Raw genomic sequence first — 27,550 nt, 5'->3', positions numbered from 1 at the left:
GTCATCAACGATGATCTTTTCGTAGAGAAAAGTCATCAAGGATGATCTTTTCGTAGAGAAAAGTCATCAACGATTATCTTTTCGTAGAGAAAAGTCATCAACGATTATCTTTTCGTATAGAAAAGTCATCAACGATGATCTTTTCGTATAGAAAAGTCATCAACGATGATCTTTCCTATAGAAAAGTCATCAAGGATGATCTTTTCGTATAGAAAAGTCATCAACGATGATCTTTTCGTATAGAAAAGACATCAACGATGATCTTTTCGTATAGAAAAGTCATCAACGATGATCTTTTCGTATAGAAAAGTCATCAACGATGATCTTTTCGTATAGAAAAGTCATCAACGATGATCTTTTCGTATAGAAAAGTCATCAACGATGATCTTTTCGTATAGAAAAGTCATCAACGATGATTTTTTCGTATAGAAAAGTCATCAACGATGATCTTTTCGTATAGAAAAGTCATCAACGATGATCTTTTCGTATAGAAAAGTCATCAACGATGATCTTTTCGTATAGAAAAGTCATCAACGATGATCTTTTCGTATAGAAAAGTCATCAACGATGATCTTTTCGTATAGAAAAGTCATCAACGATGATCTTTTCGTATAAGAAAGTCATCAACGATGATCTTTTCGTATAGAAAAGTCATCAACGATGATCTTTTCGTATAGAAAAGCCATCAAGGATGATCTTTTCGTATAGAAAAGTCATCAAGGATGATCTTTTCGTATAGAAAAGTCATCAACGATGATCTTTTCGTATAGAAAAGTCATCAACGATGATCTTTTCATATAGAAAAGTCATCAAGGATGATCTTTTCGTATAGAAAAGTCATAAAGGATGATCTTTTCGTCTAGAAAAGTCATCAACGATGATCTTTTCGTCTAGAAAAGTCATCAACGATGATCTTTTCGCACAGAAAAGTCATCAACGATGATCTTTTCGTCTGGAAAAGTCATCAACGATGATCTTTTCGTCTAGAAAAGTCATCAACGATGATCTTTTCGTCTAGAAAAGTCATCAAGGATGATCTTTTCGTCTAGAAAAGTCATCAACGATTATCTTTTCGTCTAGAAAAGTCATCAACGATGATCTTTTCGTCTAGAAAAGTCATCAACGATGATCTTTTCGTCTAGAAAAGTCATCAACGATGATCTTTTCGTATGGAAAAGTCATCAACGATGATCTTTTCGTATGGAAAAGTCATCAACGATGATCTTTTCGTATGGAAAAGTCATCAACGATGATCTTTTTTATAAAAAAGTCATCAACGATGATCTTTTCGTATAGCAAAGTCATCAACGATGATCTTTTTTATAGAAAAGTCATCAACGATGATCTTTTCGTATAGAAAAGTCATCAACGATGATCTTTTCGCACAGAAAAGTCATCTAGAAAAGTCATCAACGATGATCTTTTCGTCTAGAAAAGTCATCAACGATGATCTTTTCGTCTAGAAAAGTCATCAACGATTATCTTTTCGTCTAGAAAAGTCATCAACGATGATCTTTTCGTCTAGAAAAGTCATCAACGATGATCTTTTCGTCTAGAAAAGTCATCAACGATTATCTTTTCGTCTAGAAAAGTCATCAACGATGATCTTTTCGTCTAGAAAAGTCATCAACGATGATCTTTTCGTCTAGAAAAGTCATCAACGATGATCTTTTCGCACAGAAAAGTCATCAACGATTATCTTTTCGTCAAGAAAAGTCATCAACGATGATCTTTTCGTCTAGAAAAGTCATCAACGATGATCTTGTCGTATAGAAAATTCAACGTTGATGATCTTTTTGTATAGAAAAGTCATCGTGTTGATATTTCGTGTAAAGAAGTCATCGTTCAGATCTTTTCGTATAGAAAAGTCATCGTTCATGATATTTTCGTGTAGCAAAATTATTATTCATGATATTTTCGTATACAAAAGTCATCGCTGTATATCAAAACTGTATGGATCCAAGAAAAGTATTCCTTCACGGGTGCAGTGAAACGATGAAGGAAAGAATGCTTCACCATTGCTCCTATAGAAAGGTCATCGTTGATGATCTTTTCATATAGAAGAACCAAAATGATCTTTTCGTATGGAAAATTTATCATTGATGACCTTTTCCTATAGACAAGTCATCATTGAACATTTTTTCGTATGTTTAAGTCATCATTGATGGACTTTTTGTATAGAAAAATCATAAGTGTTGACAGTTACGTGTAGAAAAGTCACAATATATATTACTTCTTTATAGAAAAGTCTTATCACACTCTGTTCTTTAATTAAGAATTCATATCCGCAAAGACCGAAATACTTGTATTTAATGAAATGCTGCGGATTTAATGGTTTAAGATCAAATTTCGTGTTTTGAATTTAATTTCTTCCAAAGTCTGTCATTGTTACGTGCACTTATTTCGAGCTAGTGCAACCGGGCTTCACTATCTTGGTACACTATTTGAATTTTAAAACAGATTTGCAGTTAAAACTCCAAAATAGTTTGAATTTGTTAATAAACCCGAAAGAAAATAGATTTTGGCATTTTTGGGAATAAGCCATTTAAAACATTTTTTTTATATTCGGCTTATCCACTTATTGATGGGGTTTGAAGAAAATTATTTCTGTTACAAATCATGTCCTAATCGCCAACACCCAAGGGTGAATAACTTTGCTATCCCTGTACAAATTTACCCAAGGCCATATGCCTTGGCACTTAGTAATTTAAAAAAATATTACCAAGCATTCATGCACAATATCACATAATAACAATAAATTCTGCAATTTCATGTTGGCTTCTCTTTCTGGGTTTTTGGCCAAATCATCCTTCACTAGACTTTTTTTTGGGTATTTCTTGGTTTGCAATGGCTTACAAAAAGAGTCTGAACTTAGTCTTAAGCCTTATAACGTGACTTTTGTTTTCATTACGTGTAAGAGGGGGCAGATGAGGGTTTTGTTTGTTCAGCAGTTAACACATACTTAAGCCACTTAAATGGTTAAATAATTTTGTTTTAAATAAAATGGTCACAACGGCTTAAGGCAGTTGTTTATAAGGCCAAAAACGTCGCATGGCGAAATTATTTTGTTGCTTTTTTTTGCCGAAACTTTTTGGTTTTTATGTTTAATAGAGGAAAACATTTTTAGCATGTTTTCGGACGTGATTTAAATGAACAAATTATCGCTTTTTTGTAATGTTTGAAAAAAGATAAAAACAAAACTAAAACCAAATCTATTCCTTCCAATGTTTTATTGATCGATCACATGTCGCAGTCTGTCCGTCCGACCATCAGTCTATTGTCTACTGGAAATTGTAGTATTTGGGTGCACTTAGACTTATAAGGCGTTCGATGGGTGACATTGATCATCGTTTTATAAAAAATAGGCAATTTTTTGTATTCAGTAGAAATACTTTAAAGTGCCCATGAATAGAGGTGTTGTTTAGTTTTGTACAATAAAATTAGACCAATAAACCGTTTTAAACAATTACCTTAAATGTTATGAGGTTTTGGACGACAGAAATGTAAATAAAACAAGCAATTAGGCTTTTGGGGTTCAATGAACGATTTCCTAAAATATGGTCTATAATGGGTTAATGTAAAGGGGAAAATAGCAAAAGCCGGCAATACAGGTGTTACTTTTCGAAAGGGTTAATAAAACGGTAACCATACTATATGTCATCGTTATGGTTAAATCAACATCATAAAAATAGTGATTTAACTTTCCCAGATGGTTTGAAAACTAACTGTTGTTAGTCTCATATAGACAAGTGACTTTTTACGCAGAGAAAAGTCATTATAAAATATCTTTCATTGGAAAAAGTCATCATTTACTATCTTCTTTTATAAAGTAGTCATCAACAATGATCTTACCATTGATGATGACTTTTTCCTTGATTATTTTTAGTATAGAAAATGCATCGCTGATGATCCTTTCGTATAGAAAAGTCATCAACGATGATCTTTTTGTACAGAAAAGTCATTAACGATGATGTTTTTGTATAGAAAACTCATAAACGATGATTATATTCGTATAGAAGTCATCACTGATGATCTTTTCGTGTAGAAAAGTCATCAAAGATGATCTTTTCGTATAGAAAAGTCATTAACGATGATATTTTTGTATAGAAAAGTCATTAACGATGATGTTTTTGTATAGAAAAGTCATCAAAGACGATCTTCTCGTATAGAAAAGTCATCAAAGATGATCTTTTCGTACAGAAAAGTCATCAAAGATAATCTTTTCGTATAGAAAAGTCATCAACGATGATATTTTCGCATAAAAAGTTATCAAAGATGTATTTTCGTATAGAAAAGTCATCAACGATGATCTTTTCTTATAGAAAAAGTGATCAACGATGATCTTCTCGTATAGAAAAGTCATCAAAGATGATCTTTTCGTACAGAAAAGTCATCAAAGATAATCTTTTCGTATAGAAAAGTCATCAACGATGATATTTTCGCATAAAAAGTCATCAAAGATGTATTTTCGTATAGAAAAGTCATCAACGATGATCTTTCTTATAGAAAAAGTGATCAACGATGATCTTTTCGTATAGAAAATCATCAACGATGATCTTTTCGTATAGAAAATCATCAACGATGATCTTTTCGTATAGAAAAGTCATCAACGATGATCTTTTCGTATAGAGAAGTCATCAACGATGATCTTTTCGTATAGAAAAGTCATCAACGATGATCTATTTATACAGAAAAGTCATCAACGATGATCTTTTCGTATAGAAAATTCATCAACGATGATCTTTTCGTATAGAAAAGTCATCAACGATGATCTTTTCCAATAGAAAAGTTATCAACGATGACCTTTCCATTAGAAAAGTCATCAACGATGATCTTTTCGTATAGGAAATTCATCACCGATGATCTTTTCGTATAGAAAATTCATCACCGTTGATCTTTTCGTATAGAAAATTTATCACCGATGATCTTTTCGTATAGAAAGGTCATAAACGATGATCTTTTCGTGTAGGAAAGTCATCAGCGATGATCTTTTCGTACAGAAATGTCATCAGAGACGATCTTTTCGTATGAAAAATTCATCAACAATGATCTTTCCGCATTGAAAAGTCATCAACGATGGGGTTTTTCGTAAAGAAAAGCCATCAACGAATATCTTTTGGTGTATAAAAGTCATCGTTGATGGGGTTTTTCGTAAAGTCATCAACGATGGGGGTTTTCAACGAATATCTTTTGGTGTATAAAAGTCATCAACGATGATCTTTATCTTTTCGCAGATAAGTCATTGTTGATGATATTTTCGTATAGAAAATCATCGCTCAACGCTAAGTCGATCGGACCAGTGCTTCAGATTGTAATATAGTCGATGTTTTGAAGCTGGAGTAATAGAGATTACCAGGAATCGCAGTTTGGTTAAGAGACGAGCACTCTTGTTTCAAGTCCGATTTAGACCATGTGTAAATACTTAAAAAATATGGTCGGACCGTCTGTAAAATGTTTGTGGGACTCGTCTGTAAAAAGGTTTGTCGGACTCGTCCGTAAAATGGTTTGTCGGACTCGTCTGTAAAAAGTCTCATAAAAAGCACATTTTTTTCCGATTTCGCCGAAATTTGGGACAGTGAGTTATGTTAGGCCCTTTGTCAGCCCTCTTCAATTTGGCCCAGGCCGGTTCAGATTTGGATATAGCTGTCATATAAACCGATCTCTCGATTAAAAGTCTTGGCCCCATAAAAGGCGAATTTTTAATCCGATTTCGTTGAAATTTTAAACAGAGACTTATTTTAGGCTTTTCGTCATCCGTGTCGTATATGGTTCAGATCGGTCTATATTTGGAGAGGGCTACCGTATCAAATTTGGTCCGGACATATTTAGATAAAGCTGCTATGGGGGTATAAATTATGCATATTTCACCGGATTATGACGAAAGGTGGTTTGCATATATACCCGAGGTGGTGGGTATCCAAAGTTCGGCCCGGCCTTTTTACTTGTTATGTTTATTATCATGTATATAAGCCATAAAATTAAAATATTTGTGATTATTTTAGTGATATATTTAAATTAAAACATTAAAATGTGAACTTTACTTTAGAATCTTAACAAATCATTTAACAATCAAGTGGGATTTGACTAAAACACTGAAGTTGGAAAATTTCACCAGCTGGGCTAGTGACTTAACCTTCTTTGTTGAACCGTGATGCCGACAAAACGAAGCCCTTGCCAATCCATTCTGGTCCGCCTTCTTATTTTCCCTCCTCCCTTCCTTTTTTCGTTATATTGCAACGTACTATGAATATATCTGTATTCTTCGTCTTAATTTTTCTCCTTTCACGGAATGTCCTTCAACCTAACCCAAACTTGCCTGATTTTAGTTTTTATCTACCATACTGTTTTTAATTTTTCACAAAAAAATTAATATTCCAAAAATATTCTTCCGCCATTGGAATTCTTTAAAGGACTATGGTTTTTATCAAAGAACAATTTTGATAATTTTTTAATTATTGTTGTTGTTTAGGCATAATTAAAAATGGATTTTTGTGTTTTTTATCTACACTCACTTTTCAGGTTTTAAAAAGTACCGTGGGGAATTTTTGGCTATACTCATATGGATGTGCTTCGTTGTCGCCCTATTTACAATAGATACACTAACACTTGTTCTCATATTAGTTATTTTCATCATTTTTTCATAAAGCGCAACAAAAATTTACCCACAGATGAGCAACAGTTGGGAGTATAAGGGATACACACACACACGTACGCACTAATGACGATCATAATCAGAATGTACAAAAAAATCCCCCAACAAGTAAACTCAACAAAAGTGAGGGGGTTGAGCGAGGTGGCAGCATTGTTAACAGCTGTTATCAGTAAAACAATAGAGCGCTTAAAAAGCAACACCCTACGGTAACACTTGAGGTGAGGTGAGAGTAAGGCCCCCTCTCTTTGTTCAAACACAACTCGTAATTATTAATTTGGCACTTCACTAGTACTTATTCTTATTGCAACTTCCTGACTTTTATCAAATGAAATTTAATATAAACAAAAATCCTAGTTACCTGTGACCTCTCAAAGCCATCTGGATTCATGGTGGGCATTAAGTAGATATCGGTGTTATTCACCAATTCGGCAACCTCTAGATTTGTGTGATAATTATACAATAGATATTGAGCCAAATAGACTAACAGCTGTCTACCAATGGTTTCATCACCATGCATATTGCCTATATATTTGACCATGGGAGTTAGCAGGTTACGATGGCGTACATTTTGGCCAATATGCAGGAGAACCAATGGCCTGCCTTCCAATGAGCGGCCTATGGTCTCTACTTGGGCATTTTCGGGAAATTGTTTGGCGAGACGAGCAAAGGCATCCTCGATATCGGCTTGCGTGGCATAGTATGGACGTTGCAGGAAACTTTCATCTTCTTTGATAATGTAACCTTGACACAAACTTGGAGTATAGACGACAACAATAAAGTTAATGGCCAAGAAGCATAATGCAAATGTGGAAATTAATCGAGGAGATGTTGATGTTGAGCGTGGGTGTTGCTTTAAATTGAATGTCAACATGGTGGCTGTAGCTGCTGCTGCTTCTTCTTCTTCTCCGTCGATGCTCTTGTTATATTTTCGTCCTGTTGTTGTATTTGTTGCTGCTTTTGGTTTTTTTTTGCACTTTTACTTCTCCAAAAGTAAGGGAGTGATTTTTGTGAGCAAGCGAGAGTTGTTGTTCTTGGCGAGTGAGTGGTGAGAAATTGACAACTGTTTAGTTAGTTAGTGGGTGGCTGGGTTGCCCTTTGACGTAAATGGGGGCTCTTACGTGCGTCGTCTGACTCTCTCTATAATTGTGCGTTGTTTCTGTATGTCCTCTTCGAAAAAACGATAGAGGCGTTTTATTTTAGAATGGTGGTGGTATAGGTATAGTGGCTGAGGCTACTGCTGTGCGATTGTTGCTTGCCCTAAACGTTGACGTTTGTCAAACCAAATGTCATCCTTATGTGCGTATGTGGGTTGTGCAATTGTATAGATACTTTATGACGAGGAAATTATTTGTAATTTTTCTGTCCTTCTCTAGAGTTATACTTTTAAGTTTTAAAACCATAAATCTTTGGTATATTAATAATTAAAAGAGTTTGCTGCGGAAAGTCTTTTCGTTTATCTTCGTGGAAGTCTGTTTGCATATGATGATGAAGTTAGTTTAGTTGTTATTCGTTTTTGTCGTCTGGTGCTTTTACTGAAGTGCTCCACTTTTAGTTGCAGATAGTGTTGGGGAGATTGATAGGTATATCCAACAAAGATTCTATTGCTGCTGCTACTGCTGCTACTTTGGTATACGTTATGCCAATAATTAACACACTGAGTTTTTTTTCATCTTAAATTAAATGCTAATTTAACACACACGCAAGTGGGAAGTTTAATGATGGACTTTTTTCTGGCATAAAATATTCTTAAAATTTCATTTTTTGCACTTATGTTGTTTTTTTCGTTTTGTTTTTCTATGACGCTTTGATTTTTTGTTTCAATTCTTGAGGTTTTCTGTTTTGTCTTTCCCCACTTTATTATTTGCCCAGCAGTTGTTATGTGGTTTTGTTGAGAATATGTATAGAGCTGCTATTGATTTTAGCCGCTGCTATAATATTTTTATTTTTTTGCTTTCGTTCCGTTAACTACTGCTACTCTCTGCCATAAGTACAAATAACTGACTGAAATAACATCAGTGACTTAACGGTGGGTTTTGTTAACATATTTTGTTTGGTTGTTTTGTACTGTGGTGTGATAAACACACAAGTTACAGTACAAACAATACGTGGTGGGTGCGCGCTGGGACTCAAAGTACGAATATTTCAACAGCAACAACAATAATATCTGTTAACAGAAAACAGCGCAATACAAGCGGGCATTTCATCAAGAAATCAAAAGAGAGAAAATGTTAAAAAATAACAGAATAAGAGAAAAGAGAGAGCGTTGATTGTTTTGCTAGGGGTAGCTTTTGTAAAAATAGCCTAGGAGGGCTGTCTATTAAGTTAGAAAATTTTAAGGAAAAAAATTGTTTGGAGCCTGGTGTATATTTTCTTCTATAGGCCATGGGAAAAACAAAATTTTTTGGCTGTTTTTTGTCGAGGTTTAGATGTTTACACAAAATACAAGATTTAAAACATTTTAGTAACATAATTCACAATATTATTTTTCAAATATATTACATTTTAAAATATGGAGTTGCGTTTAACGTGATGCTGTTGTATTCACCGTCTAGATAGCTTTGAGGAAAATCCTTAATTTTTATACCCACTACTACAGGATGGGGGTATACTTACCTAGTCATTCCGTTTGTAATACCTCGAAATATTGATCTGCGACCCCATAAAGTATATATATTCTGGATCCTCTCGACATTCTGATTCGAACTAATCATGTCCGTCCGTCTGTCTGTCAAAATCACGATGGAGGTCGAACGCGTAAAGCTAGCCGCTTGAAATTTCGCACAGGTACTTATAATCGATGTAGGTCGTTGGGGATTACAAATGGGCCATATCGGTTCAAATTTAGATATACATCCCCTATAAACCGATCTCCCGATTTGACGTCTTGACCCCTGGAAGCCGCAATTTTTGACTTATTTGGCTAAAATGTTGCACGCAGTGTTCCTTTATGACTTTTTGCTGGTTTGACAGAAGTTTGGTATGTAGAATAAAATTATGCCCCTGCAACGTAATTTATGTTGCATACATTTTTAGCAGAATCCATGGTGGTGGATTCCCAAGATTCGGCCCGGCTGAACTTAGCACGCTTTTACTTGTTGTTTACTTGTTCAAGTCTAATTTTGCCTACATACCTCATCTTCGCCCCATGGGGGGGGGGGGGGTCTATCACTTACAGTACCTATTCTGTATAAGTGCGCTCATAGTCCTATGAATGCCGTTATGATACCAAAAGCCATACTAACCTCCTTTTTACTTCCTTTCAGTTATAGCTTTGTCTTCTCACGGTTCGGATCTCCCCATAGGATTTTCGACCGTTTCGCTGTTCCATACCTACCTACCGACGGTTTCGCTGTTCCATAGTGTTACGTGTGTGTTCTTGGCCCACGCCCTTAGCTCGGACTCTGTCGCCCCGAAAGGCTTCAGATTAACCAAGTTTACTGACGGCAACCAAGTTTCTCCGGGCTTGGGTATAAATACCACCCTTGCTCCCCGCCAGGCTTTCTGAATATATGTAAATCCTGGACACGCTTTGAATAAAGCGGCTAGGTGGACGGCAAGTAGTCGAACTCCTTCTAAAGTAACTCTAAAGCCTTCCTTTACCATAAAGTCTGTAATTATAAGCCTTCCGTCAATTTCCGTGTCTCCGTGAATCCTGTGGAAAATGCTTTTCAACAAAAGTCTCAACATGTCCTCCGTTGTCTCTGCTCTCACTTCCATGTCATCCACTAACGTTCTGGCTTGGACATGGGTTTTTAAGAGAAACTTTTTCATATTGGCTACTTCATTAACGCTATCGACCTGTTCGCAAAAAAGCTTTCAGAAGGTATGTTTGGCTACTCAATCCCATGGCAGCGGGTTGTTTGTACCGGATTGATCCGATGAATTCCTTTCGTCGGCAAGGGCTGCCGCCTCATTGTACAACACTGCTACAACAACAACAACGTTTTGCTGCTCTGACCATTATTTTATATTCCTTGAGCCGTGAGTAATAAACATCCCAATAAACTACCGCTCTTTTACGACGTGCTCTGTTATAAAATCTTCGGACCTCTTTCCCAATGTTGCGTATCTCCGCAGTCATCCGAGGTTTCCTTGGGCTTTCCTTTTCCTTTCTCGAAGAGGAATATAATTTAATATGTTTTATTTATTTTTCTTAATATTTTATATAATTTACTTTTATCTTATTAATTTATTTAGCAAATGTTCCCCAAACTTTCCATACTGACATCGTATACCAAAGCCTCATAAACAATAAACTCTTCTACGCGCCTCACCAATCTCCCTGTTAATAACCTCCATTTGGCTCTCTTACCAATAAATATCCAAATAACATATGTTCTCTGTTTACATATCTCACTTCTCAAGCTCACTCTTCTTGTAGGGTTAGAAGAACTTTAATGTTGCTGTAGGTTGTTGTTGGCGTTGTATACATTTCGCAAACGAATCTTATTCATAATTAACAGCACTAAAACGGGTTTTGAACTCAACAAAAAGTCCAAAGCTCCTCAATGAAGCTATATTAAGCCTTTGCATGCAGCTGTGGCAATCAATGGCTTATCGCAAATTAATGCAAATGATCAGTGTTACACGCGAAGGAAGTAGAGCAATAGTAAAACCCAGTAAAAATACGTTATCAATTTTATAACATATGCCTGTGAAATGTTATCAATGCAAAAATGAAACTGGAATATACTGGTGCATACAGAAAAACTCGAAATGAAACAACCACAACAAAAACAAATAATTAATAGAATGGGCGCCATGGTATAATAAAAAAAGGGGAAAAATGTTTTTTTCAAGCCTTTTTAAACAAAGGCAAACAAAGAATCATAATGCCAGCAAAACCATACAAAAGAGCGCCAAGAAGAGAGCATGTATAACATTCAAGATGAAGAGCTTTATTTTTTTACGGTGGGGGGGGGGGGTGGTTTAACAGCAAAGCTTTACAGTCTGTTGGTGTGTTGCACCTTAACGATTTTTTGTGTTTTGCAAAACTCAACACGACATGAGTGTGGTGAGTTTGGGCCACATGTAAGTTACCTTAACATTTTCAGTCTCCAATGACGTTTTACTGTTAGACATTTTTGCAAAATGGGGTGGCAGTTGGAAAATTGTTTGAGAGTGGGTGCTTGTGTTTGTATGCCATCTCTCTCACTCTCTCATTTGACTTGTAACTTTTTTCGCTCACTTTGCTCCACATTGCTACCAAGAACTGTAGGTAAACAAAAAAAACCCCACATGAATGGAATAGACGCGCGAATATTTATGCGTTGGATATGTACGGAGATGGCAAACTAATGGCACGTCAAAATATTTGCTACAAGGCGGACAAAAATATTTAAAAAACATTTTAATTATAATCCAGTGGGTGTAATATTTTTTAGCTGTAAACACAAAACAAGCCCTTGACGATTGAACACACTCATTCTCGATATGTCAATGTAGGAAATATCGGTAGCACAGTGGTTTATTTTAAGTTCACTTTCACAAGTGCAGCACTCTAAAATTCATCAATATGCCCGCATGGATTAGCAATGCCCAAATTGTGTTTTTATATTTGTTTCTTTCCCCATGAATCTACAGTACCCCAGCTTGGCCATTACTGTAACGTTGTCCACAATGTCATACCTTGTGATTTCATAGTTTGTTACACACTTCACACCCACGAGCTAAAGCGCCTCTGTCTATCGCCTCATCCACAATAATAGGTTACCTACTATTTACGGCTTATTAACTTCATTCTTTCCATATGGAACGGCGATAGATAAAAATAGCGATTTTATTGGCATGGCGTTTTACGAAGGAAAACCAGATCATAAATTAACATGGATAAATACGCAGAAAATATTTAACCATTTTGATAACAAAGATAAGACCTTTTATAAATTTTAATGAATAAGCAGAGAGCTTTATTAATTTTTCTTTGTAAGATTGTCTATCCCTTTTCATATTTCCATTCAACCCCAAATCCAATTTCAAGGACTTTTGACTTTGAAATAACTTGCCTTGCCATTTTTTTTCTTCCATTTTCATTCATGATTACCAGGGTAAAATAACAGAACGCCTACATGTTTGTATATGCATACTTTGAGGCCCCAACATGCTGACGTACGCACAAAAAGGCATAAAGGCTCAAAACAAATTCATATCCTTTTTTGGTTTATTTGTTTTGATGACGCTTAAGAGGATTGGGTATTGTATTTACGTCAGTGGCAACCTCATAATGGAGTTCGTTATAACATTCTTATCGCCGCCAGTTACTATTTTTAGCACAGTCCCCCATTGGCAGTTAAGCCAAATCAACAATCATTTGAACCTTATAAGTTCCAATAAATGCACAGTGGTATGAAATAGTAAAACAAGTAGGTCAAAAATGTTTGTCTTAAAAAAAACAAAAATTATTGGAAACTATAATATAAAATTAAAAGAACCAGGGTTATTATAAAACAGACAGTAGAGTAGAGGAAACTCAGCACACAAGTCGTGGGTCGCAAATGCAAATTTGCCCATGAACATTCCATAAAGGAACAGGGGCATACTTCTCACATATCAATGAGTGCTGTCCGATTCAAGTTTAAGCTCAATGATATGGAGCCTCCTTTTTATAGGCGAGTCCGAAAGGCGTGCCATTAAGCGACACATATTTGAATTATAAGAAGTTTTTTTAAAACAAATTTTTTATAGGAATAAAATATTTAAAAAATATCCTAAATAAAATTTGAAAATTGAAATTTTCTATAAAATATGTTTTGACAAAATGAATATAAATTTTTACAATACTTCTCATAAAAATAAATATTTTAAAAAATATCCTATAAAGATAAAATTTTGACAAAATTGGCTACAAAAATAAAATTTTGACAAAATTTCCTATAAAAATAACATTTTGACAAAATATTCTAAAAAAATAAAATTTTGATAAAATTTCATATAAAAATAAAGTGTTGGCAAAATTTTCTATAAAAATAAAATTTTTACAAAATTCTCTATACAAAAAAATTTTAAAAAATTTATTAAAAAAAAATGACAAAATTTTCTACAAAAAAATAAAGTTTTGACAAAACATTTTTTTTTAAATTATAAATTTTTAACAATTTCCTGCAATGGAATCTAAACACACTTCTTTTATTTAATTTCAAAATCATGTCACAAAGCTACCACTAAAATGAAAAAGTTAAAGTTTTAACAAAAAAATTATAAACATAAAATAAATTCCATTTAATTTCAAAATCATGTCACGAAGCCACCACATGGGACATATAATTTTCAAAGATCCATTTTGGCTGGAGCGACCTACAGCCAGTATGATGTTTTATTTTTTATTTGTCCCGTCGCCCTTTGTGTTTTCTTGGAATGGGCGTTTGGCAGAATTTTTTCCTAAATCTGAATATCAGATTCGTAGTCTACTCCCAAAGTTATTTCATTTGTGTATCAATAGTCCTAGTCGGCCAACATCTACGTTTGAGGGTCGGTGCCCCTTTTATTTAAGTCCCTTATTGTCGAAATATACATGCCCTGTTGAAGAGCAGGACATGACCCTGATGTTAGGTCCCTTATATTTATATTCTTACTCTAATGTCAAATACCTTTCATTCAAGCCCCATACTGTCCCGATCGGCCTAAATGTCTCGAGTTTTTTTTTTTTTGGGCGGAAGCTCCCCCGACAATTTCTTTTCAATTTTTATACCAGATTCGTAGTCTTCCCCCTAAGACATATCATTTAATACCCATTTTGTGTCGATGAACATGCATGCCCGGTTTGGGGATTTTGGGAATGGGGAGGCCCCAAAATCCCTTGAACTACATTTTTTATATTAAAATTTTACTCTACTTTCAAATACCTTTCATTTGATACCCATATTTGGAGATGAGGAAGCCTCAAAATCACTTGAACTAAATTTTTAATATTAAAGTTTTAATCAACTTTAAAACACCTTTTATTTGATACCCATATTGTCCCATTTGGTAAATAATGAGCGGTTGGAGGATTTTGGGGGATTGGGTGGCCCCAGACACCTGGAGCTTACATTTCATATCAGAATCGCAATCTATTTCCAAATACCGTTCAATTAATATTCATATTATCCCTATCGGTAAACATGTCCGTTTGGGTGGGTTTTGAGGTAGGGTGTCCCCCCAGATTATTTGACCCCAAAGTTTTTTACCAATTTTGGGTTAACATAAGGGGCATACAAAATTTCGCTTATATCGGGGCACCCACAAAATCATTTGAACCAAATTATTTATATTACTCTACTTCCAAATATCTTTCATTTAATACCCACATTGTATCATTTGGTTAATTTGTATTGAGGGATTTTTGGGGATGGCGTGGCCACAGATAACTGGAGTTAAGATTGTATATCAGGTTCACACCCTTCTTCAAAATTCCTTTCATATGATATCCATATTGCTCCGACCGGTAAACATGTCCGTTTGGTGGGTTTTAGGGAAGGGCGTCTCCCAGATAATTTGACCTCGAAGTTTTATACCAATTTTGTGATTTTGGTTTACCATAAGGGGGCATACAAAATTTCGTTTAAATCGGGGCACCCACAAAATCATTTGAACCAAATTATTTATACTACGTTACTTCCAAATATCTTTCATTTGATACCCATATTGTCCCATTTGGTAAAAATGTCCGGTAGGGGGATTTTTGGGGATTATCAGATTCGTTCTCCATTTCCATGTACCTTTCATTTGATATTCACCTTGTCCCAATCGGTAAACATATCCGTTTGGGTGGGTTTTTGGATAGGAAGTCCCCCCTGAAAATTTGAAGTTTTATACCAATTTTGTGTTTTTGGGTTACCATAAGGGGCATACAAAATTTCACTTTAATCGGTGCACCCATATCTGAATTCTAGCGTTTTTGTATCGTGGTGAGGGGTAGGATCTGCCTTCACCGGAGGGCCATGGAATGAAAATTGGATCAGCCGTTTTTGAATCTATATATACGACACAAAAAAATAAAGCGCAACATTTTATTTTTATATAATAGAATTAAAAACATCAAATAAATACATTTTTCCCTACCAAAAAAATTTAAAACATCTTTTAGATAGGATCTCTTGTATACAATCATCTCATTTGAATTTCTTGCATCTCTCAAATAACAGAACCTGCAATTTGTTATCTCTCTGTCTCTCTCTCTCTCTCTCTCAATTTCACTTCACTGTGCTGATTGAGATAACTGAGTCAGTGTGTGAGTGAGTGGTAGGATACAATGAGCTAGGCAATCCATTTATGACAAATACATTGTCAGCAGATTTTTACGTTATATTGCGGGAAAAAAATATGACGCATTTTATGAAATATCAATAATTTCAAAAGCAAATATAAGTGAATTGGCAAATAAACAAAGGTATTGAATAAGCAATTGCATTTGAAAAGAGATTTACAAACACTTGGGTTGTTTTATTTTTAATATGCCTAGCTGCCTTCTAGTCATGATGATGGATATTGTGCTATTTGAAAAAAAGTCAAATCTGAACGATAAAATGAGTCGCTGTAATTTTCCTCTGCCAAACGTACCCTATCAAGAGAGAGAGAGAGAGAGAGAAAAGATATTGTTCATAATTTGTATGTATTAGTGTACTATACTTTATTAGGCCATTCTTTCATTTAATGGCCCTATGGTAACCTGACCTATACTTCAAAATCTTTCCTCATAATATCAATGAAAACTTCATACCATGCTTTGTATATGAAATACCTAACATAGCACTTGCAACACGTTCTTACTACGAATCCTTGGAAATTTCATTCATTGGTTATTGAAGAGTGAGATATCATCTTCACAAAACCACTTGGGTCACGAAATCTCGATATATACTTTTTTCATTTCATTATTTCTTTACCTAACTGCAGGCGCTACAGCTGAGAATACTTAGAAATGTATTAGCAAAAAAAAAAGTTATCAGCTCAACCATAATCTTGTTGTAGTAACTTAAGAACATCGCATGCCATTATAATTGTCAGCCGTCCTCTTAATGCACAACAAAGAAGCAGTAGATGAAACCACAAGCCAAGCCCATCTTCCCCAGTCAGACAAACTTGATGTCAGTTGAAGTGTCGAGTGTATCAGACGTACATGTGTAAATTGATTCTTCAAATCTTCTCATACACGAATGCTTGGATTATTTCTTCTTTATTTACTGGATTAGCTCATTACTCATGAATAAAATGGGGAAAAACAGTTAGCTAAGAAAGTTTACGTCACCAAAAATACCAAAGTAGACAAAAAGAATCTTAAACCAAAAGTTAACAAAAAACTATTTATAAAAAATTTTATAAAATTTTACTTTAAAAAATTTTGTTTAAATTCTATTTTTAGAGAAATTTTTGTTTAAAATTTAATACAAAGAAAATTTGGTAAAAATTTGATTCTCTTGGAAAATTTTGTCAAAATTTGATTTTCATAGAAAATAGTATTGCTAAAATTTAATATCCTAGAAAACTAGGGCAAAATTCTTATTTTTACAAAAAAAAAAAAATGTTTGTCTAATTTTTTTGGTGGGTTGAAGGGGTGATATGGACCCCAGAAACGTCCCAAATATGAATATCAATTTCGTGCTCTACTCCCAAATACCTTTCATTTGAGCCCCATATTACCATGGTCGGTAAATATGTATTTCCGATTAGGGGTGTTGTGGTCCTCCAGACATTTAGCCCTGAAAAAGTATCAGCATCGTGCTCTACTCTCCAATAGCATTTATTAAAACTCCAATTGGCATTGGTTTAAGGGGAGTTTATGGGATGAGGCGACCCCAAAATACTTAGCCCCAAAATCGGATATCAAATTCGTTTTCTAATATCAAATACCTTAGATTTGAGCTCCATATTGCCATGGTCGGTAAACTTGTCCTCATTGGGGGGATTTTGTGGGAGGGGCGGTCTCCAAATACTTGATCCCACATTTGGATATCAGATTAGTATTCTACTCCCAAATACCTTATAATTGAGCCCCATATTGCCATGGTCAGTAAATAAGTCCTGTTTGAGGGGTGTTTTGCGAAAGGGGTGGACCCCCAGAAACTTGGTTACGAAAGTGGGTATCAATTTCGTGTTCTTCTCCCCAATATCTTTCATTTGAGCCCCATGTTGCCTTGGTTGGTAAATATGTTCTATTTAGGGATATTTTGGGGAGTGGGGTGGTCGCACAAACACATAGCCCTGAAAAAATATCAGCATCGTGCTGTACTTTCAAATGTCATTTATTTGAAGCCAATATTGCCATTGATTTAAGGGGAGTGTATGGAGTGAGGCGGCATGGTGCGGCCACTAAGTAAATTGGCTCTGAATATATAAATCATATTCGTGTTCTACTCTAAAATATCCACCTATTTGGGGGGTGTTAGAAGGGTGAGGATGCCCCATAGACACTTTTTGTGGGATGTTGATATCAGATTCGTGCTCTACTCCCAAAGACCTTTCATTTGAACGCCATATTGCTATGGTCGGTACATTTGTCCTCTTTTGGGGATGTATTGGTGGGGGCGGCCTCCCAAAACCATTAGTCCAAAATTGCGATATCAGATTTGTATTCTACTCTCAACTGCCTTTTATTTGAGTCCCTTGTTGCAAAAATTGCAAAATTTGCCCATGAACATTCCAATAAGGAACAGGGGCTAACTTCTCACATATCAATGAGTGCAGTCCGATTCAAGTTTATGCTCAATGATAAGGGGGCTCCTTTTTATAGCAAAGCCCGAACGACGTGCCGCAGTGCGACACCTTTTTTGAGAGAAATTTTTACATGGCATAGTACCTCACAAATGTTGCCAGCATTAGAAGGGGAAATGCACCGCTGAAAATGTTTTTTCTGAAGGTCTCATAGGCGGACATGTTAACCTCTGCGCTACGGTGGCCTCCATACGGTGGTCCCATATTGCCATGGTCGTTAAATATGCCCGATTTTGGGGAGTTTTGGGGCCTAGGGTAGTCCCTAAAATACTTGGTCCTAAAATTGGATATCGGATACGTTTTCTACTCATAAAAACCTTTCATTTGAGTCCCATATTCTCGTGATTGGTCTATAAACATATTTAGTGGGTTTTGGGGATGGGGCGGCCCCCTAGTTATCCCACCCGAAAATTGGATACCACATTTATGTTTTTAGATTACAATGAGAGGGCACACAAAATTTCGCTTAAATCGCACCACCCATCTCCGCAATCTGGCATTTCTGAAAATTAGTTAAAGGGGGAGGGCCCGCCCCCCTTCCGATATCAAAAAATTTAGTACCCTATTTCACCGCGGCATTATTATGCGTCATCTGAAAATTTCGAGAAAATCGGTTCAGCCGTTTTTGAGTCTATACGGAACAGACAAACAAACACAAATTGATTTTTATATATAAGATTTTGTCAAACTTTTTTCTTAGAAACTTTTGTCAAAATTTATTTTATCGGTTTTTTTTTGTTAAATTTATTATGGAATAAAAATTATAATCTTATAAAATTTCAATTCTATAAAATTTTTTAAAAATTTTCATTCTATAAAATTTTTTAAAAATTTTAATTCTACAAAATTTTTTTCAAAAATTATCTCTTTAGAACATTTCTTCAAAATTTTATTTATTTTTGAAAAAAAAAGTTATAGAAAAAACATTTTTTCCAATAGAAAATTTTATTATAGTTTTTTACCATGGAAAATTTGTTCTGCATCGGTGCCTTAAAAAATTTAATTTTCTCAATGCATCATACTTATGCTCACCACTGTCCTCAGCTGATTTCATTCACACATAGACGCTACATCAGTGCCATCCACAAACCATTTAAATGTCGTCTCAAGTGCACTTGGACTTGACCAACTTAATGTGATATCCAAGTGTGGTTCGTATACGAATGCGAAGATGATGTAGAAATGAGTAAATAAAAAAAAACAATCCGAGTAAATGGCGCTTTGTATCAAATATTGGCGTTAAAATATAAATCCAACAGAAAAAATAAATCTCGCATACTATATGTGATGACGACAGAAAGTCGGACATCGTATGTGTGAACGGAGAGATATGTGGTTAAAATAAGAAACGGAAGTTTACACGAAACGTAAAGCAAACTGAAGAGAAGCATTTGCAATATTTTTCAAAAAGTCATTGAACTCTAGGTGAGTTTGGGCTTTGCAAACAAACAAACAAAAGGTGCAATTAAAAAGTCCCAAAAAAGCGGCATTACCAAAAAAACATTCAAACGAAAGCATTAGATAACGTTTAACGGTTGACGACAATAATAATAATATTACGGCGTATGGTTATTAGCGTTAATTTTGGAGCTTTTGGCAAATGGAGGAAAAAATAAAAAGAAAACACTGTATAAGCGCCATCTATATATCAAACCAAAATGTTATTTAAGGCGTAATTAATATTGCCAAATTTTCTATAGAAATAAAAAAAAATTCTTTCGAGAAATACAATTTGTCATGTTCAAGTTTCAAGTTTGGGCGAAGATCATTTTAAACTTTTACAATCTTGTTTTTCTTTCGAGACGAGCGGAGCCCGGCCGGGATTTGAATCTGGGAGCAGCGAAGATCATTTTAATCTTTTACAATTTTGTTTCTCTTTCGAGACGAGCGAAGCCCGACCGGGATCCGAACCTAGGAATGGAAAATCGCAGCGGATTGGGTTGCCCAAAAAGTAATTGCGGATTTTTCATATAGTCGGCGTTGACAAATTTTTTCACAGCTTGCGACTCTGAAATTGCATTCTTTCTTCTGTCAGTTATCAGCTGTTACTTTTAGCTTGCTTTAGAAAAAAAGTGTGAAAAAGTATATTTGATTAAAGTTCATTCTAAGTTTTATTAAAAATGCATTTACTTTCTTTTAAAAAATCCGCAATTACTTTTTGGGCAACCCAATAGAATTGTGACAAAATTTGTTTTATAAATGAAATTTTTACACAATTTATTACGGAAATAAAATTTTGACCCGCCTTTTAAAATCACGCTAAAATCTTAAAAAATCAAGATATTGAGCTAAGAACAGATAATATTTTAACCCTAGGCATGTTATGTTCAAAGGTGGGCTATATTGGACTATATCTTGATATAGCTCACATAAAGACCGATCTGTTGATTTAAGGTCTTGCAAATGCAAATTTGCTCATGTACATACCATTAAGGAACAGGGGCTAACTTCTCACATATCAATGAGTGCTGTCCGATTCAAGTTTAAGCTCAACGATAGGGGGCCTCCTTTTTATAGCCGAGTCCGAAACGGCGTGCCACAGTGCGACACCTCTTTGTGGAGAAGTTTTAACATGACATTGTACCTCACAAATGTCGCCAGCATTAGACGGGGATAACCACCACTAAAAATGTTCTAATGTTCACGCCGGGTTTTGAACCCAGGCTTTCGGCGTCATAGGCGGATATGCTATCCTCTGAGCTACGGAGTCCTCCAAATGTCTTAAGGTCTTGTGCTCATAAAAGAAGTATTTATTACTCGATTTAAGGGAAATTTGGCATCGTGATTCATGATTTATGTAGGTCCCTAGATGTTTCTGTCAAATATGGTCCAGATCTGACTATATTTGCATATAACGGCTATTTATACCGATCTACAGATTTACGTCGTTAAAATTTGTCACAGTTACATTTTTTAGGCTTTTCGATATCCATGCCGTGTATGGTCGAGATCTGACAATATCTGGATATTGCCCCATTAGACCGATCTCCCGAATTAAGGCCCTGACCCCATAAACCTCGCATTTATTGCCCGACTTTACTGATTTTTTGCACAGTGAGATTTGTTAGGCCTCTCAAGATCTGTGCCGAGTATGGTTCAAATCGGACAATGTTTGGATACAGCCCCACTATAGGCCGATATGCCGCTTTAAGGTCCTGGCCCCATTAAGGGCGCATTTAGTGCCCGACTTCGCTGATATTTGACACAGAGAGCTTTGTTAGGCTTCTCAACATCTCTGCCGAGTATGCTTCAAATCGGGCAATAAGTGGATATTGCCCCCATATAGAGCGATCTCCCGATTTAAGGTCCTGGTCCCATAAAGCGCCCATTTATTGCCCGACTTTGCTGACATTTTGAACATTGAGATTTGTTAGGCCTCTCAAGATCTGTGCCAAGTATGGTTCAAATTGGACAATATTTGGATATAGCCCCACTATAGGCCAATATTCCGATTTAAGGTCCTGGCCCCATAAAGCGCGCATTAAAGCCCAACTTTGCTGATATTTGACAGATAGAGAGTTTTGTTAGGCTTCTCAATATCTGTTCAAATCGGATCATATTTAAATGTAGCCCCCTCATAGGTCGTCCTGGCCCTATAAAACGCGCATTTGTTGCCCGGCTTCGCTGAAATTTGCCATAGTGAGTTTTGCTTGGCATCTCGATATCCGTGTTGGGTATGGTCCAGATCAAACAATATTTAGATAAAGCCCCATACAGACTGATCTACCGATTGAAGGTCGTTGACCCTTAAAACGCACATTTATTACCCGATTTCCCTAAAATTTCGATAGTTTGCCAGCTCTAGTGTATGGTCCAGATCTGACAACATGTGGATATGGCCCCCATATAGACCGATCTACCGATTGAAGGTCTTTCACCTATTTGGAAAGCTGTCATATATATCCCGATCTCTCGATTTAAGACTTTAGCTCCATAAAACGCATATTTATTACCCGAACTAGTTGAAATTTGGCACAGTGAATTTATTTAGGCCTCTCGATATCTCCGCCATATACAAAACCAAATAGGAGCATATTTGGATATAGCCCCCATGTAGACTGATTTCTCGTTTGAAGGTATTTTACCAATTGATGGCGTATTTATTACCCGATTTTGCTGAAATGTTGTATAGTGTGTTGTATTTTTTGAAGGAGTCACAGGTGAAATTTCAATCTTTAATGGATTTTCGATGAAATTCTGAATTTTTGATGGAGTCACTAAATAAGGCCCATTTTCCTCTAGGACGCATAGTTTAGGAGATACGGCCATTTTAAGTTTTCCAAGTGAAATTTCTATTTTTAATGGATTTTTGATGAATTTCTAATGGAGTCGGGAATTAAGGCACATTTCTCTCCATGGCGCATAGTTTGGGAGATACAGCCATTTAAAGTTTTCCAAGTGTAAAATAAAATTTCACAAAATTTTTTATATTCTTAAAAAGAAATTTTTTAGCAAATTTCTTCTTATTGTCTATTTTTTCTCAGTGTACTTTAATTTTAGGTTACTCATACAAATCTCACTCCACACTTTACCCATTTTTGTTTCGACAATTTGTAGCCAAATGTCTTTTTGCGTTTACTTACATTGATAATGAATCGGGTGGTATGGTTTCTTTTGGTGTGAATGAATTAAACAAGTTTTGCTTTTGTTGATTATCATGTCAGCATTCAGAGTCTTTTCATTTCACATCTCTTTGTTGGCAGATTGATGTTTTTCCTTCATTTGTTTTTGTACTGAGTCATGCCAAGCATAAAAATTTTAGCTAACGTCAAAGCTTTGGAGTAAAAGTAAAATCTAATTGCTCTAATTTTTTTTTTTTTTTAAATTTGAATGTAACGATTATTATGTATGATTTTTAAGCCTTTCCCTTTTTCAATTATTAATTTTTTTGAAACGAGTTTTGGGAAATATGGCTGTATACCTTGGTCATTTACTGTACATTGGTTCGCTCTATTTTCTCTTTGGTGTATGTGAGTGATATTACTCATTTTTTTAATTGCTTTCTTTTTGCCACTACCTGCAGACAAAGTAGAAAGCATACCTGATTTGATCAAGCAATGACCTCTATTGGAAAAATTGAAATGGATTCAGCTTGTCTGCGATGTTTGGGTTACTAAAAACTTGTAAAGCTATCGTTTTTACTATTGGTCCTGTTCAAACAGAAAAAGTGGTTTGAAACCCACAAATAACTTTATTGTGCGAATGAAAACGCAGCTTTAAACCATCTATGGAACTGTAGGACGTTCAGACTGAGAGCCTAAGGCAAATCAAAGAGAGTCAAGAGTCTGTGTCAATATCTTTACAAACATTTTATATGGAAAACAAAAAACAGCTGAGGTGACGCTAGCGTCCGAAGCCGGCGGCAAGAAATCCCCATATGCGATACTTGTAAAACAACTTGACGCTGATTTTGACGCTTCGATTGGGTTTAGACTCTGACGGTTATAAATTACAATGGTAGCAATGGATTGGTCTAGTGAATTATCAAAACGCGTTTGCCAATGGTGCGATAACAATGTCTTGGTTCTCTAACCACAGACAGTAAATGGATATAGATACACCATCTAATCTTTGAAGAGGCACCAATTACAAAGATTCAAAATAAACCAAGAAAATTAAGAGAAGAGAGAATTTGAGGAGAAATTGTAAATGATCAATGAATATGATTTACCTCATTGACTCTTACATTACATATATGTCTCATCCGACTCTTAAAAACCTTCAGTTGCAACGATTAGAAATAATCTATGAAATTTAAGAGCATATCATCGAGTAGAAACAAAACCGGGTGATTCAAAACTTGTTGTGAATGAAGAACAAGTAAAAGCGTGCTAAGTTCGGCCGGGTCGAATCTTGGCTACCCATCACCATGGATTTTTCCAAAAATTTATACAAAATAAATTTAGTTAAAGGGCATTATTTTATTCTACCTATCAAATTTCTGTCAAACCAGCCAAAATTAAAGCTTCTAGGAACCCAACAAGGATGGTCGACAGACAGGTTTACATGGGAGCTATATCAGGTTCTTGACCGATTTGGTGGAAGTCATAACAGAACATTATGTGCAAAATTTCAGCCAAATCGGATGAAAATCGAGGCTTCCAGGGGCTCAAGAATTCAAAACGGGATATCGGTTTATATGGGAGCTATATCAGATACTTGACCGATTTGGGCGCAGTTATTGGAAGTCATAACAGAACACTATGTGCAAAATGTCAGCCAAATTGGACAAAAATTGAGGCTTCCAGGGGCTCAAGAAGTCAAATCGGGAATCGATTTATATAGGAGCTATATCAGTTTATAAACCGATTTGGAATGTACCAAACAAAGTTGTTGGAAGTCATAACAGAACACTATGTGCAAAATTTCAGCCAAATCGGACAAAAATTGGGGCTTCCAGGGGCTCAAGAAGTCAAATCGGGAGATTGGTTTATATGGGAGCTATATCAGATTCTTGACCGTTTTGGACTGTACCCTATACAGTTATTGGAAGTCATAGCGGTACACTATGTGCAAAATGTCAGCCAAATCGGACAAAAATTGAGGTTTCCAGGGTCACAAGAAGTCAAATCGGGAATCGATTTATATGGGAGCTATATCAGTTTATAGACCTATTTGGGCCGTACTCAGCAAATTTGTTGAAAGTCATAACATAACACTATACGCAAAATTTCACCCAAATCGGATTAAAATTGAGGCTTCCAGGGGCTCAATAAATCAAATTGGGATATCGGTTTATATGGGAGCTATATCAGATTCTTGGCCGTTTTGGACCGTACTCTACACAGTTATTGGAAGTCATAGCGGAACACTATATGCAAAATTTCAGCCAAATCGGACAAAAATTGCGGCTTCCAGGGGCTCAAGAAATCAAATCAAGAGATCGGTTTATATGGGAGTTATGTCCAAATTTGAACCGATATGACCCATTTGCAATCCCCAATGATCAACATCAATACAAAGTATCTGTGCAAAATTTCAAGCGGCTAGCTCTACGCATTCGACCGCTATCGTGATTTCGACAGACGGACGGACGGACATGGCTAGATCGACTCAGAATGTCGAGACGATCAAGAATATATATACTTTATGGGTCCTAGATCAATAATTCGAGGTGTTACAAACGGAACGACTAGGTTAGTATTCCCCCATCCAATGGTGGTGGGTATAAAAAAGATGATTTAGCCACAATTAAACCAATTTTGTTTCCACACCAAAACACGTTTTTATACCCTCCGCCATAGGATGGGGGTATAATTTTTTGGTCATTCTGTTTGTAACACCTCGAAATATGCGACTGAGACCCCATAAAGTATATATATTCTTGATCGTCATGTCATTTTAAGACGATCTAGCCATGTCCTTCCGTCTGTCTGTCGAAAGCACGCTAACTTTCGAAGGAGTTAAGCTAGCAGCTTGAAATTTTGCACAAATACTTTTTATTAGTGTAGGTCGGTTGGGATTTTAAATGGGTCAACTTGGTTCAAGTTTTGATATAGCTGCCATATAAACCGATCTTGGGTCTTGATTTCTTGAGTCTCTAGAGGGCGCAATTCTCCTCCCATTAAGCTGAAATTTTAAACATGGTGTTTTGGCATCACTTCCAAAAACTGTGGTAAGTATGGTGTAAATCGGTCTATGGTTTGATATAGCTGCCATATAAACTGTTCTTGGGTATTGACTTCTTGAGCCTCTAGACGGCACAATACTCATCCGATTTGGCTGAAATTTTGCATGAGGTGTTTTGTTATGACTTCTAATAATTGTGCTAAGTATGGCGCAAATCGGTAAATAACCAGATAAAGTTGCCATATACACCGATCTGGGATCTTGACTTCTTGAACCTCTAGAGGGCGCAATTCTCATCCGATTTGGCAGAAATTTTGCGTGACGTTTTTTGTTATAACTTTCAACAGCTGTGCTAAGAATAGTTGAAATCGGCCCATAACCTCATATAGCTACCCTAAAAACCGATCTGGGGTCTTGACTTCTTAAGCCACTAGAGGGCGCACTTATTATCTGATTTAGCTGAAATTTTGCATGAAGGGTTTTGTTGTGACTTTCAACCACTGTGCTAAGAATAGTTCAAACCGGTCCATAACCTAAAATTATAGCTGCCATATAAACCTATTGGGTTGCCCAAAAAGTAATTGCGGATTTTTTCATATATTCGGCGTTGATAAATTTTTTTACAGCTTGTGCCATATACACCTATTGGGTTGCCCAAAAAGTAATTGCGGATTTTTCATATAGTCGGCGTTGAAAAATTTTTTCACAGCTTGTGACTCTGTAATTGCATTCTTTCTTCTGTCAGTTATCAGCTGTTACTTTTAGCTTGCTTTAGAAAAAAAGTGTAAAAAAGTATATTTGATTAAAGCTCATTCTAAGTTTTATTAAAAATGCATTTACTTTCTTTTAAAAAATCCGCAATTACTTTTTGGGCAACCCAATATATAGGATCTTGATTTCTTGAGCCTCTGAAAAGCGCAAGTATTATCCGATTTGGCTGAAATTTTGTACAAAGCTTCTCTCATGACCTTTAACATACGTGTCGAATATGGTATGCTTCGGTTTATAACCTAATACGGCTCCCCTATAAACCGATCTCCCTATTTTATTTCTTCAGCCCCTAAAGTGCGCAATTCTTACGAGATTTTACACAATGACTTCTGCTATGGTCTCCAATATTCAATACAAGTCAATAACATAGCAATTCTTTTCGTTTATCCTTTATTTGCCTAAAAAGAGATACCGTGGAAAGAGCTCAACAAATGCGATCCATGGTGGAGGGCATATAAAATTCGTCCCAGCTGAACTTAGCACGCTTTTATTGTTTTTTATATGGAGTTTGACAGCATTTCGCTCGAAAAGCTGAACAGAGTACTATGCCTAATAGCATTGTCATAATAACCCCTCTTTTAATATGATTTCGTTTCATATTAGTAAAGCTTTGTTATGGACGATAATTTTTGACTCTCACTGTACTTAAATATACATTTCATTTGTGTTGTGTGGGATTTAAATTAGCTACTAGGGTTTTGTTTTTGTTTCCAAGAAAGCTAAATCAAGTTACCTATTGTATACAAACAAACAATGTTTAAGTATTAATCGCTCTCACGTTAAGCAGTCGATGGAGAAAAAGATAAGAGAGGGAAGTGGTACTGAATAAAGTAGAACAAATAATACAAAATTTGGCAGATGCTTTTGATT

General features: G+C 35.7%; 1 protein-coding gene across 5 annotated transcripts in view; it reads right to left on the bottom strand.

Annotated features, from left to right (window-relative positions):
• Nucleotides 1-27,550, bottom strand: part of LOC106093712 (carboxypeptidase D) — a 101,516-nt gene that overhangs the window by 67,613 nt on the left and 6,353 nt on the right. Inside the window, exon 1 of one of the 5 annotated variants that reach the window (XM_059368148.1) lies at nucleotides 7,011-8,736. The exons of 3 other annotated variants lie outside the window; for them this stretch is intronic. In XM_059368148.1, the coding sequence (XP_059224131.1) occupies nucleotides 7,011-7,523 (513 nt within the window). In that variant the 5' untranslated portion in view covers nucleotides 7,524-8,736. Of the gene's footprint in view, nucleotides 1-7,010; nucleotides 8,737-27,550 lie in introns of those variants that run through there. One more of the 5 variants, XM_059368149.1, reaches the window with a different exon arrangement.

This window comes from Stomoxys calcitrans, chromosome 4, assembly GCF_963082655.1.
Source record: "Stomoxys calcitrans chromosome 4, idStoCalc2.1, whole genome shotgun sequence".
NCBI classification, from domain to species: domain Eukaryota; kingdom Metazoa; phylum Arthropoda; class Insecta; order Diptera; family Muscidae; genus Stomoxys; species Stomoxys calcitrans.
The sequence above is the reverse complement of the archived record's forward strand: the minus strand, read 5'-3'. Positions and strand labels throughout refer to the sequence as shown.